This window comes from Heptranchias perlo, chromosome 1, assembly GCF_035084215.1.
Source record: "Heptranchias perlo isolate sHepPer1 chromosome 1, sHepPer1.hap1, whole genome shotgun sequence".
Taxonomy (NCBI): domain Eukaryota; kingdom Metazoa; phylum Chordata; class Chondrichthyes; order Hexanchiformes; family Hexanchidae; genus Heptranchias; species Heptranchias perlo.
The window spans coordinates 138,493,063-138,508,569 of NC_090325.1; the positions used below are offsets into that span (position 1 = coordinate 138,493,063).

At 47.0% G+C, this 15,507-nt stretch overlaps 1 protein-coding gene across 1 annotated transcript in view; it reads right to left on the reverse strand.

Moving 5' to 3' along the window:
* cfi (complement factor I) overlaps positions 1–15,299 on the reverse strand; it is a 96,817-nt gene extending 81,518 nt beyond the window's left edge. Inside the window, exon 1 of the mRNA XM_067991584.1 lies at positions 15,212–15,299. Within this exon, the coding sequence (XP_067847685.1) occupies positions 15,212–15,274 (63 nt within the window). The 5' untranslated portion in view covers positions 15,275–15,299. The remainder of the gene's footprint in view (positions 1–15,211) is intronic.
* Positions 15,300–15,507: the final 208 nt, after the last annotated feature.

Genomic DNA, 15,507 nt, shown 5'->3' on the forward strand with positions numbered 1-15,507 from the left:
GACAATAATAACATTTAATGTGCCATTAACAAAAATCAAATATAAATAAAAAACATGACCAACCGTCAAACAGCCTTGTGCATCGCCTTTATGCTTACAAAACCTTCGCCTTTCGCTTCCGACTACTTATATGTGGTGCCTCCCCTGTGGCTGCAGCAGAGGTAGTGGCAGGTTGCTCTTGTTCATGCACTGACCGATTAGATGCTTTGGGCCCATGCCCTCTGGGTTTCGGTGCCCGTGAGGGCCCCTCCAAAGACTGCTCCACCTGCACCTGTGCAGGAGCAGACTCGGCCACCTGGAGAGGAGGCAGCATTGTGGGTGGTGGTTGAGAGGGGGGCAACGGGTGAGACGTGGGGGCGTTTTGAGAGGCGTCCCCACTTCCATGTCCCCTTTCGCCATCATCCCTCCCCTGGGCGAGGCCCACACCACTCTTACCACTCTACTGGAGGACATGTGTCATGGAGGCTAGCCTACCCTCCATCGCAGACATGCCCGCACTTACCGGCAACACTACCTCAGAGATGCCCTCACATCCCTGTGACAGTATCTCAGAGATGCCCTCCCTTACATGGCCACCAATCCACTCATGCGCGATTGTGGAGAGTGCGCGTGGCACCTGTTCCAACACCTCGCAAATGTGCTGCTGCCCCTTGATCATTCTGCTTTTAAAGGATGGCCCCCAGGGTTCTGCATCTGTGTCCAGCTGAGAAGGGCCTGGAGAAGAGTGCTCCCACCGACGCAGACTCTCCACAGCTGCCCCTGCCACCAGTGTCTGCTTTGCTCACGTGTGTGATAACTCACCATGTGCGACCCCAGCTAAATGAGGATGGGGACCCACTGAGGTGTGAGTATCTGCGCTGGTGGATGGCTCGCTCAGATGTGACGGTGCACCCTCAGAGGCCGGCAGGTCCTCTGCAGAATCGCCCTCCACCGTCACAGCGGTCGCTGAAGGCGTTGTAAGCGAACAGCAGGCAATATTAAGCATGATGTCATATGTTGAGGTGCTGAAGATGGCAAGGCATGTTAACATCAATTCATATTGTGTGTGCTGAATGTTAAAGATCTGTCACCAGACGTTTGTCGGGTGCCAGTCTCGGCGTCCCCGACGGTCAGGCACTCAAGGGTGCGGCTGAGCTCCAGCGCCTCCTGCTCCGCATCTGTGAGCATGACTAACTGTTGCAGCCCCCCTCCGGCCTTCGCCCTCTCCTGTGCATTCTGAGCTCTCTTCTCCTAGAAGGGAAGAAAGTACAGATGCGTGAGTGAGTCATAGTGACGTGGCCAACCAATGAATGCATTGGTTTGGGTGCGGCTGACTGAGAAAGAGATGCATCAGAGGGTGAGTATGAAACAAAGCCATGACATTGCATGAGGATCGGGTTGAGTGGTAGTGGTGGGGTGACTAATGGGGAGGTGAGGAAGTGCAGGTAAGTTGAGGATAAGCTTTGAGTGGGTGTGAGGAGTGATGTGATAGAGTAGTGTTGGCAGCTGCAGAATGAGTTAGGGGGTGGGGGCGATGATGTGGAAGATGGTATGTGGAAGATTGAGTAAGTTTACTGACTTTGGCTGACCTAGTTAGGTCATTGAAGAGCTTCCTGCACTGGATCCAGGTGCGGGAGATGTTACTACTGCTGGTGACCTCCACTGCCACCTCGAGCCAGGCAGAGGCAGGCCACTTCCTCCTGTCCGCCGGGTAGAACACATCCCTCCTCCTCCTTTCCCCATCCAGTAGCACCTGGAGTGAGGCTTCACTGAATCTAGGAGCAGCCTTTCCCCTGTACTGCTCCATTGTGCTATGTGGGTGTTTCCTCCAGAAGCAGCCATTGGAGGACTGCCCCTTTATATAGGGCTCCTCCAGCTGACAGCCTGTGATGCGGGTGCGCAGTCCGCCCACTGCACAGGTTTCCAACGGGAAACCCGGAAGCCACGTTAAGTGGCTTCAATTTACCCGTGATCATGTGGGGAACGGATGGATTTTACTGGGCGGGGCCTTGGTCTCCATATTATAGAAAGGATATAGAGGCATTGGAGAGAGTGCAAAAAAGATTCGCAAGGATGATACCAGTACTGAAAGGATATCCTTATCAGGAAAGGCTGAACAAGCTGGGACTCCTTAGGCTGAGGGGTGACCTCATAGAGGTCTTTACGATAATGATAGGTTTTGATATGGTAGACATAGAGAAAATGTTTCCATTTGTGGGGGAGTCCAAAACTAGAGGTCATAAATATAAAATAGTCGCTAATAAATCCAATAGGGAATTCAAGAAAAACTTCTTAACCCAAAGAGTGGTAAGAATGTGGAACATGCTACCACAAGGAATAGATGAGGCAAATAGCATAGATGCATTTAAGGGGAAACTAGATAAGCACAAGAGGAAGAAAGGAATAGAAGGATATCCTGATAGGGTTAGATGAAGTAGGAAAGGAGGAGGCTCGTGTGGAGCATAAACGCCGGCATAGACCAGTTGGGCCGAATGGCCTGTTTCTGTGCTGTAGTTTCGATGTAACCCGATGTAAGTGGCATCAGTGCCTCCAACGTCACGGAGACCTACCTGAGGAGCGGATTTTTCCCTGTGTTGCCAGAATCACAGCTCCGCCAATGGCAAGGATAAATGACTGGCTGCAATGATGCTATGGGCTGTCATTTTCTTCCACCCATACAGACCAACAATGCTGTTTTCCTAAGGGGAAAGGTCCACAGCCACAGCATTGTGATCTTTCAGCTGCACAAGCACAAGCCTGCACATGTGGAATTGTTTCCCAGTTGCTGCTCGTGCACTGAAATCCGCCCCAAAATGTGAACAGAGTGGTCCCGAGCGCTGGAAGCTTCAGAACAGCTTCAGTGGAAGCAACTTGGTACCATTAAGTAATAGTAGATAATTGCATGTAGTGCACAGATATCTGGGAGCTTGTGCTTCAAATGGGCCGGCCTATCCTTAGCATCCCAGTACTTGATACTATTCTGATTGCGCTTTCCGCTGCGGTTTGAGGTACTGCCTTAGTCCTGGTCCATCACAGCTTTCAAAAATCTACTCCCCAGACGTAGTGGATAGCTGTATGTTGTTGTTGATGTGCTGAAGGAGGATCCTAATACTCCAGAGCATGTGAGTTCAAATCCCACCATGAAAATTTGAATTCAGGTTTTTAAAAAAATAAAATAAAAAAAAATAAAGCTGATATCAGTAAAAGTGACCATGAAGCTGTCAGATTGTTATAAAAACCCAACTGGTTCATAATGTCCTTTAGGGAGGAAAACCTGCTATCCTTACCCTGTCTGGCCTATATGTGACTCCAGTCTCACGCCAATGTAGTTGGCTCTTAACTGCTCTCTGAAGTGGCCTAGCAAGCCATTCTGTTGTATCAAAACCACTACATCAGGGCAGCTAGGGATGGCACTAAATGCCAGACTTGCCAGAGATGCCCACATCCCAAGAATGAATAAAAAAATACTAATTGACACTGTGTTGTGTGTTGCTGCCTCCAGTAAGGGAATTCTCCACCAGACCTGACTATCCTCAAATGCCTTTGAAAATGTAGGATTGTTGGACAGAAAACTGTGTGCCAGCGATTTTATAATATGTGCTTTTGTTTAATTAATCTACCCGTTCTACACCTGAGCTAAGAATGCTTGGTGATAACATTAGGCGGCCAACGTTGAAAGTGGTTCATTTCCAACCATGATCACCTTGATAAGTACAAACATTTCACAAAATTGTTATTAAAAAGAAATCATGATACTTATTGCATGGGTGGAATTATTGCCCCATTGCTTCATGACAGGTCCTGAAGAAAAGGGCCCTGTTTGCATAAAAATCCATCACTTTGCTGGTAAACAGATTGCTTAGAATTATGTCGAATGTACAGTACAGAAACAGGCCTTTTGGCCCAACTGGTGTATGCTGGTGTTTATGCTCCACATGAGCCTCCTCCCACCCCTCTTCATCTGACCCTATCAACATATCCTTCTATTCCTTTCTCCCTCATGTGCTTATCTAGTTTCCCCTTAAATGCATGTAAGATTAACCACTAGAACATCATCTGTAATTCTTCTGCGAGTCAGTCAAGAACTAAATAACAAATTCTAAATAATATTTTTACAACCACAGGAATCCCCTTATTCAACATGATAGATACAAGAGAATGGCAAATCCTAATATCATGAAGTTATCAGTTCAAAATGGCCACGAGATTCTTTTGAGAATTTTGGTGGCTACAGTTGTTCTTTCAATGCGGTCGGTATTCTGGCAGGTGAGAGATGTTAATTCAGACAAGCATGCTGGAGGGAGGGAAGCATCTGCACAATTTTGAGCAGCAGTAAAAGTGCTCTGTCACTGAGCTGGGTAAATGTGCGAGATATTTTCGGCGGTGACAGAAAACCTTCAGTCGTGAATTGGACACCGGTTATACAACCCCACCTGTTTGGGAGAGTGTGCCAGCGATTTTCCAATATGTGCTTTTGATTAATTATTGATTAATCGGGGTGTATGGCCAAAACAGGTAATGCAGGTCACCAACAAGGTAAGAAAGAAGGTGGGAATTTGGGTTTTTATAAATGATTTTAGGACTTTCTACTGGGCTTGCACAGTCTGTTACCTGCCATCTACACAGTTGTGAAAGTGTGCGTATGACGCTGAGAGTCTTAATTTGAGTGTGAGTTGCTGTACTACAGAGAAAACATGGGGATTTTGAGTTATACATGCACAAACTCACAATGAATGACTGGAGTTACCACTTCTCATGTGGCCATTCAGCTGAAAACAGTTGTCAAGTATGGAAAAGGCAGTGTTAGAAATTCACCTGCAGAGTCAGGGATTTGTTATTTGTAGAGATGCAGGAATTAAATATTAACGTGAGATTCAACATTGCTCAATGTCTATTTTCTTTTACTTTTAATTTTCATAAAATATTAACCTGTTTTTCCCCTATAGTTATACAGTCCATGATATCTAAATGGCACCCATGCATTCTAGAGGCTCAGAACTGAGGTTGCAATGGACTTTGGGACAGATAGTGCACCACCCAGTTCCATGTGATATTCCATACCCATTTTAACAACACTGCCTATTATTTAGGTAGCCATAACTTTGAGTACTATAGGACAGAGAGTGTGATAAATTTAAACTTAACTCAGGCACATGTAAGTATTTGAAATTGAAAATCAGAAGTGCAAGGCTATAGTAAATGACATTCCATTCCTTGTGATAAGCACAAAGTATAGAATTAAATGTATATTTTTATAAGCATGCTCCATTTATTCAAGCGCATATTGGAGAAGATTTTTCTGTAGCAGGGCATGTAATGGCATCTGCCGTTAATTAGGTTTGCCCTACAACCTTTAGCTCAAAAATATTTTGCCCACAAAGATGCTGAAAGTGTGAGCTGATAAAGGGGCAGCGAGGGAAACAGGGCATCTGGGACCTGAGAGAACAGGGCAAGCAACTGGGTATCTCCTTAACCAATGAAATTTAAGGATTGTGAAATAAACAGCGCAAGGACTAAGAAGGAAGGTGAATAAAAGGGGGTGAATTCAGTGTCAAATCAGGTACAGAAAGAGAAATAAAGAGAGGGAAAGAAAGATTGGATTAAGGAAGAGAAAAAAGAGACAGAAAGAAAAAGTTTTTTAAAATTTGACATTTTAAAATCTCGCCAAAAAATTCAAAACCTGAAGGAATGAGACCCCACCCTTGTAATAGTTAATTTTCAGTGCAAGGGAGGTTGATTAACAATTATCATATTGTTAAAAGGGTACGTACGCTATTAAACTAGCCCTAAATATCTGCGGCGGTTTAGTTTGTACCTACCGTGCAAATACAGCAACATCACGCCAATTAATGCATGTCAATGGTCAGGCAGACAGTAAAATGCCATTTTCATGAAGTTAACAGCGGGTGGCGCAACTTGGGCTGTAACTTTTGAATATTCGCATTTAACTGCGCATTTGCCTCTCGCCTCAAGTTGCTGTACCATTTACACATAAATAACAGCAAGAGCCATTAGCCTCAACATTATTTTGACAGCAAATTCTGGCCCATTGTTTAAATTTACTGTATCTTTCTGCCAGATCTGCTTTTCTAATTCTCTTATATGTTTTTTCTTAACTTTTTCATCCATATCCTCCTAATTTATTTTTCCTTTATTCCCTGGGCCGAGTCCAAGTGGACTGCAGATGCCTGAGATGGAAGCATGCCTGTGTTTCCTCCCTCTGCCTAAACTCCTCTTCCTGCTCCAAATCCATAATGGGCATTGGAAAGCCCAGTGAAATGTCTGTGCTGAGCATTATGCTTCTAGCTAAAAATCATAGTCGTGCTGTGGCTACAGATCTGTGCAAACGGAGTCTGGAGTTTTAAAAATTCAGCAGCAAACAGTGAAATCACTAATGCAAACAAAAAATGCAGAAACTGCTGCACAAAAAGTCAAGCGATAAACCAAATTGCCACACAATACAAAGTGTGCAATTCCAGCTTTAAGAATCCAACGTCTTAAGCGAACAGCATGGAAGCCCAGAAGCGCCTGTCATCTACAAGCAACCAGCACTACAGGAGTGAAGAGGCCAGAGAAGACATGATGCGACCCGTTTAAATACGTTTGCATTAAATTCGGAATTGTAATGAGGTCCACATATGGTCTCTGTGCAACTTCCAAAAAATTGTTAGATCAGGGAAATCCAGAGCACAGTAATACCAGTGCTTGGGCCTAGTGCACGATTACACAATGCACATGTGCAGAATACCTGAGTGCACCATCAAGGAATCAGTCCTTTGATTTCAACACTTTGCGGCTAAAGAGAGGAACAAAATTGTATAGTATGGAGTATTTGGAGTTTATAAGGAGCGAGAGAAGAAAAGTGAGAGGACCGTAGTAATATCAATAAAATAGAAAGATAAGTCAGTGTTAACTATATTGCCTCATTTGTAGTGGGCCAAAATTTACTGTAGCCAATGCATGGATGGCGGGTTAGACTTGCCCTTGCCTGTTTAATTTCCATGAGATTTTGCACTGCAATTTGTTGTAAGTGGGAGGTGGAAACGTACCCTTTTAACAATGTGATAATTGTAAGTGGGAGATCTACAGGGCAACTGGGGCATGTTTGAACAGGGCAACCAACTGCGTATCTCCTTAACCAATCAGATTGAAGGATTGTGAAATGAACAGCGCAGAGTCTGAACCAGGAAGTATAAGTTAGAAGAGTGAATTCAATGTCAAATCAGGTACAAAAAGCAAAATACAGAGAGGGAAAGAAAGACTGGATTAAGAGAGAGAGAGAATAAAGAGACAGAAAAAATTTAAAAAGTTAATTTAATTTTAAAAAAAATCTCCAACAATTAAAAGCCTGAAGGAATGAGACTCCACACTTGTAATAGTTAATTTTCAGTGTCAGAGATGTTGTTTGGCAATAATTAAGACTTTTCACACCGTTAAAAAGGGTACTTAGACTGTGGCGAGTTTAGTTTGTGTCTACCGTGCAAATACAGGAACTTCACGCCATTCAATGTATTTGAATGGTCAGTCAGACATCGAGATGCCATTTTTGTGAAGCTTACGGCGGAACGGCCATCTCAGACAGCAACTTCCGGATTTCATCTTCAACCATTCATCTGCGCTCGCCTGAAGTTGCTGTGCGATTTGCGCATAAATAATAGTGCGCGCCATTAGCCTCACCGTTATTTTGACAGCAAATTCTGGCCCAATGTCCTTTTACTCTTGATAGAACTAGACAGCAGTCTTGCATAAGCAAGAGATTACAAAGTATCACAATATTTACTGCATGGGTGCTGATCACTGTTTCATTGATTTCTCTTGACAGCAACACCAGAAGAAAATGACCATAGTTACTTGTGAAGTAACTTTGGTGACATCATCATAACAACAACTCACATTTACATAGCGCCTTTAACATAAAGAAATATTCAAAGGCACTTCACGGAAATATGTCAAGCCAGGAACTGAAATATAGGCTCTGATATTAGTGGGGAGGCGGGATGGCAGTGGGAGGGGGGGCGATTGGGCGTGTGGGTAACCCACCCAGTGAGATCCGTTTTTCCCACACGATCGCGGGTCAATTGGAGCACTTAACATGGCTTCCGGGATAGCCGTCCGAAAGCTGCGCAGCGAGTGGACTACGCACCCGCATCACTAGCTGTCAGCTGGAGGAGCTCTATTTAAAGGGGTAGTCCTCCAATGGCTGCTCCTGCAACACACCCACATAACACAATGGAGCAGCACAGGGGAAAGGCTGCTCCTAGATTTAGCGATGCCTCACTCCAGGTGCTACTGGATGGGGTGAGGAGGAGGAGGGATGTCTTCAAACCGGCAGATGGGAGGAAGTGGCCTGCCCCTGGCATCAAGAAGGCCTGGCTCGAGGTGGCAGAGGAGGTCACCAGCAGCAGCATCATCTCCCGCACCTGGATCCAGTGCAGGAAGCGCTTCAATGATCTAACTGGGTCAGCCAAAGTGAGTACACTTACTCATTCTGCTACATTCTGTCTTCCACATCACTGCCCCCTACCCCCTAACTCATTCTGCACTGCCAACACTACTCTATCACATCACTCCTCACACCCACTTAAAGCTCATCCTCAATTTACCTGCACTTCCTCAGCACTTCCTCACCTCCCCATTACTCACCCCACCACTACCGCTCAATCCAATCCTCATACAATGTTATGGCTCTGTCTCATACTCACCCTCTGATGCATCTCTTTCACGGTCAGCCGCATCCAAAGCAATGCATTCATTGATTGGTCACGTCACCATCATTCACTCACGCCTCTGTACTTTCTCCCCTTATAGGAGAAGAGAGCCCAGAATGCACGGGAGAGGCCGAAGACCGGAGGGGGGCCGCAAAATCAGGTCGTCCTCACAGACGTGGAGCAGGTGGCGCTGGAGCTAAGCTGAACCCTCGAGTGCCTGACCGTCAGGAACGCCGAGACTGGCACCCGACAAACGTCTGGTGACAGAACTTTAACATTCAGCACACAAAATATGAATTGATGTTAACATGCCTTGCCATTTTCAGCACCTCAATGTGCTCATCGCAACGTGACACATCTGTGATCGTGCTTAATATTGCCTTCTGTTCTCTTACAGGGCCTTCAGCGACTGCTGTAGCGGCAGAGGGCGATTCCGCAGAGGACCTGCCGGCCTCTGAGGGTGCACCGTCACATCTGAGTGAGCCATCCACCAGCGTAGATACTCACACCTCGGTGGGTCCTAGTCCGCAGTTAGTTGGGGGGTCGCACATGGTGAGTTACCACACACGTGAGCACGAGCAGACACTGGTGGCAGGGGCAGCTGTGGAGAGTCCGCGTCGGTGGGAGCACTCCTCTCCAGGCCCTGCTCACCTGGACACAGATGCTGAACCCTCGGGGCCATCCTTTAAAGGGAGAATGATCGAGGGACAGCACCATATTTAAGAGGTGCTGGATCAGGTGCCACGCGCACTCTCCACAATAGCGCAGAGGATGGAGGAGTCCAACTCCTGCATGAATGGAATGGTGGCACAGGTACAGGAGGGAATCTCTGAAATATTGTCACAGAGACGTGAGGCATCTCTGACATACTGTCGCGGGTAAGTGCGGGAATGTCTGCGATGGAGGGAAGGCTAGCCTCCATGGAGCTTCAAGCACGGCTCACAAATGAGTCCATTGAGGCCCTGACAATGGCCGTTCGGACTCAGGGTGAACAACATTCTGCCGCCTTAAACAGGCAGGCAGATACACTAGCATTGGCCTTACAAGGCTCCACACATGTCCTCCAAACTGTCGTCCAGCAGGGTAGTAGGAGTGGTGTGGGCCTGGCCCAGGGGAGGGATGATGGTGAAAGGGGACATAGAAGTTGGGACGCCACTCAAAGCGCTCCCGTGTCTCACCCGTTGCCCCCCTCTCAACCAGTACCCGCAATGCTGCCTCCTCTCCAGGTGGCCAAGTCTGCCGCTGCACAGGTACAGGTAGAGTAGTATATGGAGGGGCACCAAAACCCAGAGGAGTAGGCCCAAAGCATCTAATCGGTCAGGACATGAACAAGAGCAACCTGTCACGGGAGATGTACCACGTAGGAGTAGTCGGAAGAGAAAGGTGAAGGTTTTGTAAGCACGAAGGGGATGCACAAAGGTGTTTGACAATTGGTCATGTTTTTTATTTATATTAGCTTTTTGTTAATCTTATATTAAATATTCTTATTGTCACCACAGCAGCCACGCCTTGGCCATTCTTGACTGGCTTCTGTAATAAGTCCCATTCATGAGGTTCATTGTGCAGGGGGTATCCCTTGTCCCCAAGGAGCCAGCCCTATGGGTGTTCAGTGCGTGGAAGAGGGGTGGGATGTTGGACTCCCGGAGGATGAAGGAATCGTGGCAGCTGCCAGGGAATCTGGCGCAGACGTGAAGGAATCTTTTGCGGTGGTCACAGATGAGCTGAGTGTTGATGGAGTGATAGCCCTTCCTGTTGATGAACAGTCCTGGCTCATGTGGAGGTGCTCACATTGATATATGGGTGCAATCAATTACACCCTGCACCCGTGGGAAGCCAGCCATGGCGTGGAATCCCACTGCCCTCTCCGTCTGGCTGAGGTCATCCATGGGAAAGTTGGCGTAGTGCAAGGCCCTGCGAAACAAGCCGTCGGTGACCTGCCTTATGCACTTGTGTGCAGACGACTGAGACACCCCGGCAATGTCCCCGGTGGCACCCTGGAATGATCCGGAGGTGAAGAAGTTGAGGGCAGTGGTGACTTTGACAGTGACAGGTAAGGAGATGCCGGGAGCAGCTCGGCATGAAGGGATACAGGGAAATGTGGCGAATTGGATCCAAAAATGGCCCAGCAACAGTAACAAAGGGTAAAAGTCGATGGATGTCTTTGCAAATGGAAATACGTTTCCAGTGGTGTGCCACAGGGCTCAGTGTTGGGTCCCTTGCTGTTTGTGTTATATAGTAATGATTTGGACTTGAATGTAAGGGGCATGATTGGCAAATTTGCAGACAGCACAAAAATTGGCCGTGTAGTTGATAGTGAAGAGGATAACTGTAGACTCCAAAAAGATGTCAATGGGTTGATGGAGTGGGCAGAAAAGCGGCAAATGTAGTTCCATCCAGAGAAGTGTGAGGTAATGCACTTAGGGAGGGCAAACAGTAAAAGGGAATACACAGTAAACGGGAATATATTGAGAGGGGTAGAGAAAGTGAGAGACCTTGGAGTGCATGTGCACAGGTCCCTGAAGGTGGCAGTACAGGTAGATAAGGTTGTGAAGAAGGCATACGGAACGCTCTCCGTTATTAGCTGAGATATAGAATACAAAAGCAGGGATGTAATGATGGAACTGTATAAAATGCTGGTAAGGCCACAGCTGGAGTATTGTCCGCAGTTCTGGTCACCACATTACAGGAAGGATGCGATTGCTCTGGAGAGAGTGCAGAGAAGATTTACAAGAATGTTGCCAGGGCTTGAAAATTGTAGCTACGAGGAGAGATTGGATAGGCTGGGGTTGTTTTCCTTGGAGCAGAGGAGGCTGAGGGGAGACTTGATTGAGTGTACAAAATTATGAGGGGCCCAGTTAGAGTAGACAGGAAGTGCCTATTTCCCCTAGCGGAGAGTTCAAGAACTAGAGGACATAGATTTAAGCTGATTGGCAGAAGGATTAGAGGGGACATGAGGAAAAACCAGAGGGTGGTGGGTGTATGGAATTCGCTGTCCAAATTGGTGGTAGAGGCAGGGACCCTCAACTCTTTTAAAAAGTACCTGGACCTGCACCTAAAGTGCTGTAAACTGCAGGACTACAGATCGGGTGCTGGAAGGTGGGATTAGAATGGGCATCTGGTTGTTCTTCGAGCCGGCGCAGACACGATGAGCCGAATGGCCCCCTTCTGTGCTGTATCTTTTCTATGGTTCTATGGTTCTAAGGAGGCTGCAGATGTCTGCGACTACCTGGCGACCAACTCTGAGCCTCTGAATGCACTGCTTCTCAGAGAGGTCCAGGAAGCAGAGCCTCGGTCTGTAGACCCTGTGGCGAGGGTAGTGCCTCCTGCGACGTCGTTCACTCTGTTGTTGCCCTCCGTGCTCTTGTACAGGTGTCTGTGGCGCAGCACTGTGTTGAGGAGCTCCATGTGACAGAGGTGGACGCCATGCCTGGCGATGCTGGTGATGTTGCTCATCCTCAGATGTAGTGGTGAATGCAGCCATGGCGGCCCCCATCCTGACGGTGTGAGTTTGAGGGGGTCCGGAAAGTAGTTAAATATGTTTGAACAGCAGACTTTTGGGTGGAAAGTGAGAATTTTGAGTGAGAACACAAAGATCTTGCAGCCAAAACTTTGTCTGAAGTGACAGAGTGCCCTGCTGCAATAAATGACGTTTTCTCCCTAGCTGTCAAATAATCCTTTGCATCTCCCACTGGCTGCTGGCTGAAACACATCTGTTGCAACAGGGAGTGTTTCCCACAGCACGGGAAACACGCTGAGGATCCTTCAAAATCTCACCCCTGCCAAAATGTCGAGTCAATCAAGTAGTTCAAGTACTTCGACTAGCTGACAAACTATGTGAAGTATCATCCCGCTGGCTTTAATTGCCGGTGGGACATCCGCATTCAGAAGGTGCGTGTGCACTCGGACACATCACTGGGGAACCCGGAAGTCGGCGGGTTGGAGCCGGGCTCCGAACCCGCTTGGGATTTCAGCGATTTTGGGAGCCCCCTCGCCCCCAACACACCCGCTCCTTCACCCAAAAATCGAGCCCATTAAGTGGGGTGACTGAAAGATTGGTCAAAGACATACTGTAAAAATACCATCTTAGAATCATAGGAATTACAGCACAGAAGGAGGACATTTGCCCCTTGGCCCCGTGTCAGTGCTAGTTTTTCAACTGGAGCTGTGTACTCTAAAACCATTTCCCCGATTTTTCTCTTGGTCCTTTTATATTCTTCCTCTTCAAACAGTTATCCAATTTCCTTTTAAATAATGTTCGAATCGTTGCGTAAATAACCACTTGTGGTAAAGCATTCCATGTTCTAATAACCCTCTGTGAAAAAGTTCTTCTCTTCCCTCCTTCTCCTATTGATTATCCTGAGTCTATGTTCCCTTGTTACTCATTTGCCAAGCAGTGGAAACAATCTTTCACGATTTATCCTCTCAAAATCTGTCATAATTTTGAAAACCTCTATTAGATGCCCCCTTTAACCTTCTCTGTTCTAGTAAAAAAAAAGCTGGGAAACTGGCCTTGTCTATCCTGCCGTCCTAATTATTCATTTCACCTCCAAGTTCTCTCGAAGTCACACACCATCCTGACTATATCGCTGTTCCTTCATCGTCGCTGGGTCAAAATCCTAGAACACCCTACCGAACAGCATTGTGGGAGTACCTTCACCACATGGACTGAAGCGGTTCAAGAAGACGGCCCACCATCACCTTGCAAGCACAACTAGAGATGGGCAATAAATGCTGGCCTTGCCAGCGACGCCCACATCCCGCATGAATTTTTTTAAAATTACGTCTTAGTTGACCTTAGTCTGATGGATCAGCCAAACTCTCGCTCCCAACCTAACTCTTATTCAAAAACCAAACTCCCTCTTTAAATTGGTTTCACTCTGCTGCCCTTTGCTCAGGTGTTTTTACAGCTCAACTAAGGATGTCCTTTGAAGACTTCTCTCCACTGCAGTTCCTAGTCCTGAGAAAACACTAGGGAATTGAAGTTCACATCTTTGCTAACTTTAACGATAAAGATAAATGAGTAAAATGCAACATATCACCACTTTACATTCACATCTACGTTTTTACTAAAATTCGTGAAGATGGGAATTTTACCCTCCAAGGTTATGTTTTCAGCATGGCATCACAGACTTGAACTGCTCTGTGCCAAACCATAATACCTGGGCGCAGTGAACGAGAAAACCAATAGTTTACATTAAGATGAACAACATGCACATTCCACACTTAAGCAGAATCAGAAGTCTGCAAATGCAGCAGATCAGGAATTAAAACAGAACATGCAAGGAGCCATGGGCTATAGTTCCTTTTGTGCTGGTAACCTCTGGTACGCTATTCTTCATGCACAAGCCCAGCCAGGTGAGCATCAACAGGCTATATGTCAGTGAGGACAGTACGGCTAAGCCAAGTCCTGTCTTCATCCAACCGTGTGGGGCACCACAGCGGAACTCGCACCTGATGTCCACAAGTGTACACCTTCCAGCAGGGATCACCTCTCTAACGGAGGGACACTGAGATCAATTGTGGTGCCCCCAACCCATCCCACCTGCTAACTAAGCACAGACCTCGAATTGAACTGGGACCTTCCTGGTCCGAATCACTCAATACCACACCAGGCAGTGCATAAACTCACTGAGTCACCAGAACACCCTGACAGTGTACATTTCAGAGAAATCCTCTAAATATTTGATGATGAAGGGTTCAATTTTAGGAGGCAATTGCGGGTGCATTGGGGGCGGGGGGCTCCGAAAATTGCGGAAATCCTGCCGGCAATTAAAGCCGGCGGGATGACAGTTAACGAGCCAAGTGTACCTCATTGAGGTACTTAAGGCACTTTACCTGTGGCAGAGTAAGTGATTAGAATGATTTTTAACTTACCTGGGCAGCTTGCCCACCGCTTCTGATTCACGCCTGGCCGGATCAGGGAAAAAGAAACTAAATAAATTAAATAAAAGCCACAGACGGAAGTGAAAACACAAAATGAACCTACCTTAGCACCCTGCTTCGATGTCCGATGTCTCCCTCTCCGATGTCCCACTCTTCACCCCCCCCCACCGATATCCTCCCCAATCTTCCCCTCTCCCCCTCCCGATCTTCCCCTCTCCCCCTCCCGATCTTCCCCTCTCCCCCTCCCGATCTTCCCCTCTCCCCCCACCGCTCTTCCATTCTCCTCCCGGTTCTTCCACTCTCCCCCAACCCCTCCCCACCACCGTCTTCCAGTCCAGCACTGGATGACGTCTCGCTCTCTCTCTTTATTGCCCCCCTCGCGTTGCAGCTCCTGACGGCAGCCAGCCTCTCAATCGGGCTGGCTGCCGGGTGCGAAACCCGGAGAGGACGTTAATCATCAACATGCGATCGTGTTGGAAACGGTAAGTTTTGTTCTTGTGGGTTTGCCACGCGTACCTTCATTCCCCCCCCCCCACCCCCGCTGCCAACCCGCCACCATAGTAAAATCGACCCCGAAGTATCTGTCATTTTGTTTCCGAGTGCTGAACTACAATCACTGTATTACTAATAAAAGCAGTTACCTTTTGTTCATCCGCAGTAACAAAGAGGCACATAAAAAAGAGCAGATACATTGAGAGAATCATGGTAAATGACTATAGTGTGCCCTCCTCAATCTCGACTGAAAAATACTAGATTCCACTCTGCTGTGACAAATCTATGGTTAAGGATTAATTTTCAACCCAACATTGCATAAGGGCAGTCATCTATTAGATAAGGTCCTTAGTGTTTTGCAGATAATTTCAACCCCTGGCTGAGGGAAGTGATGAAAGCAGTATTCGTTTTGTCACTACAAATATTTTCAGCTTTCTTACTTTGT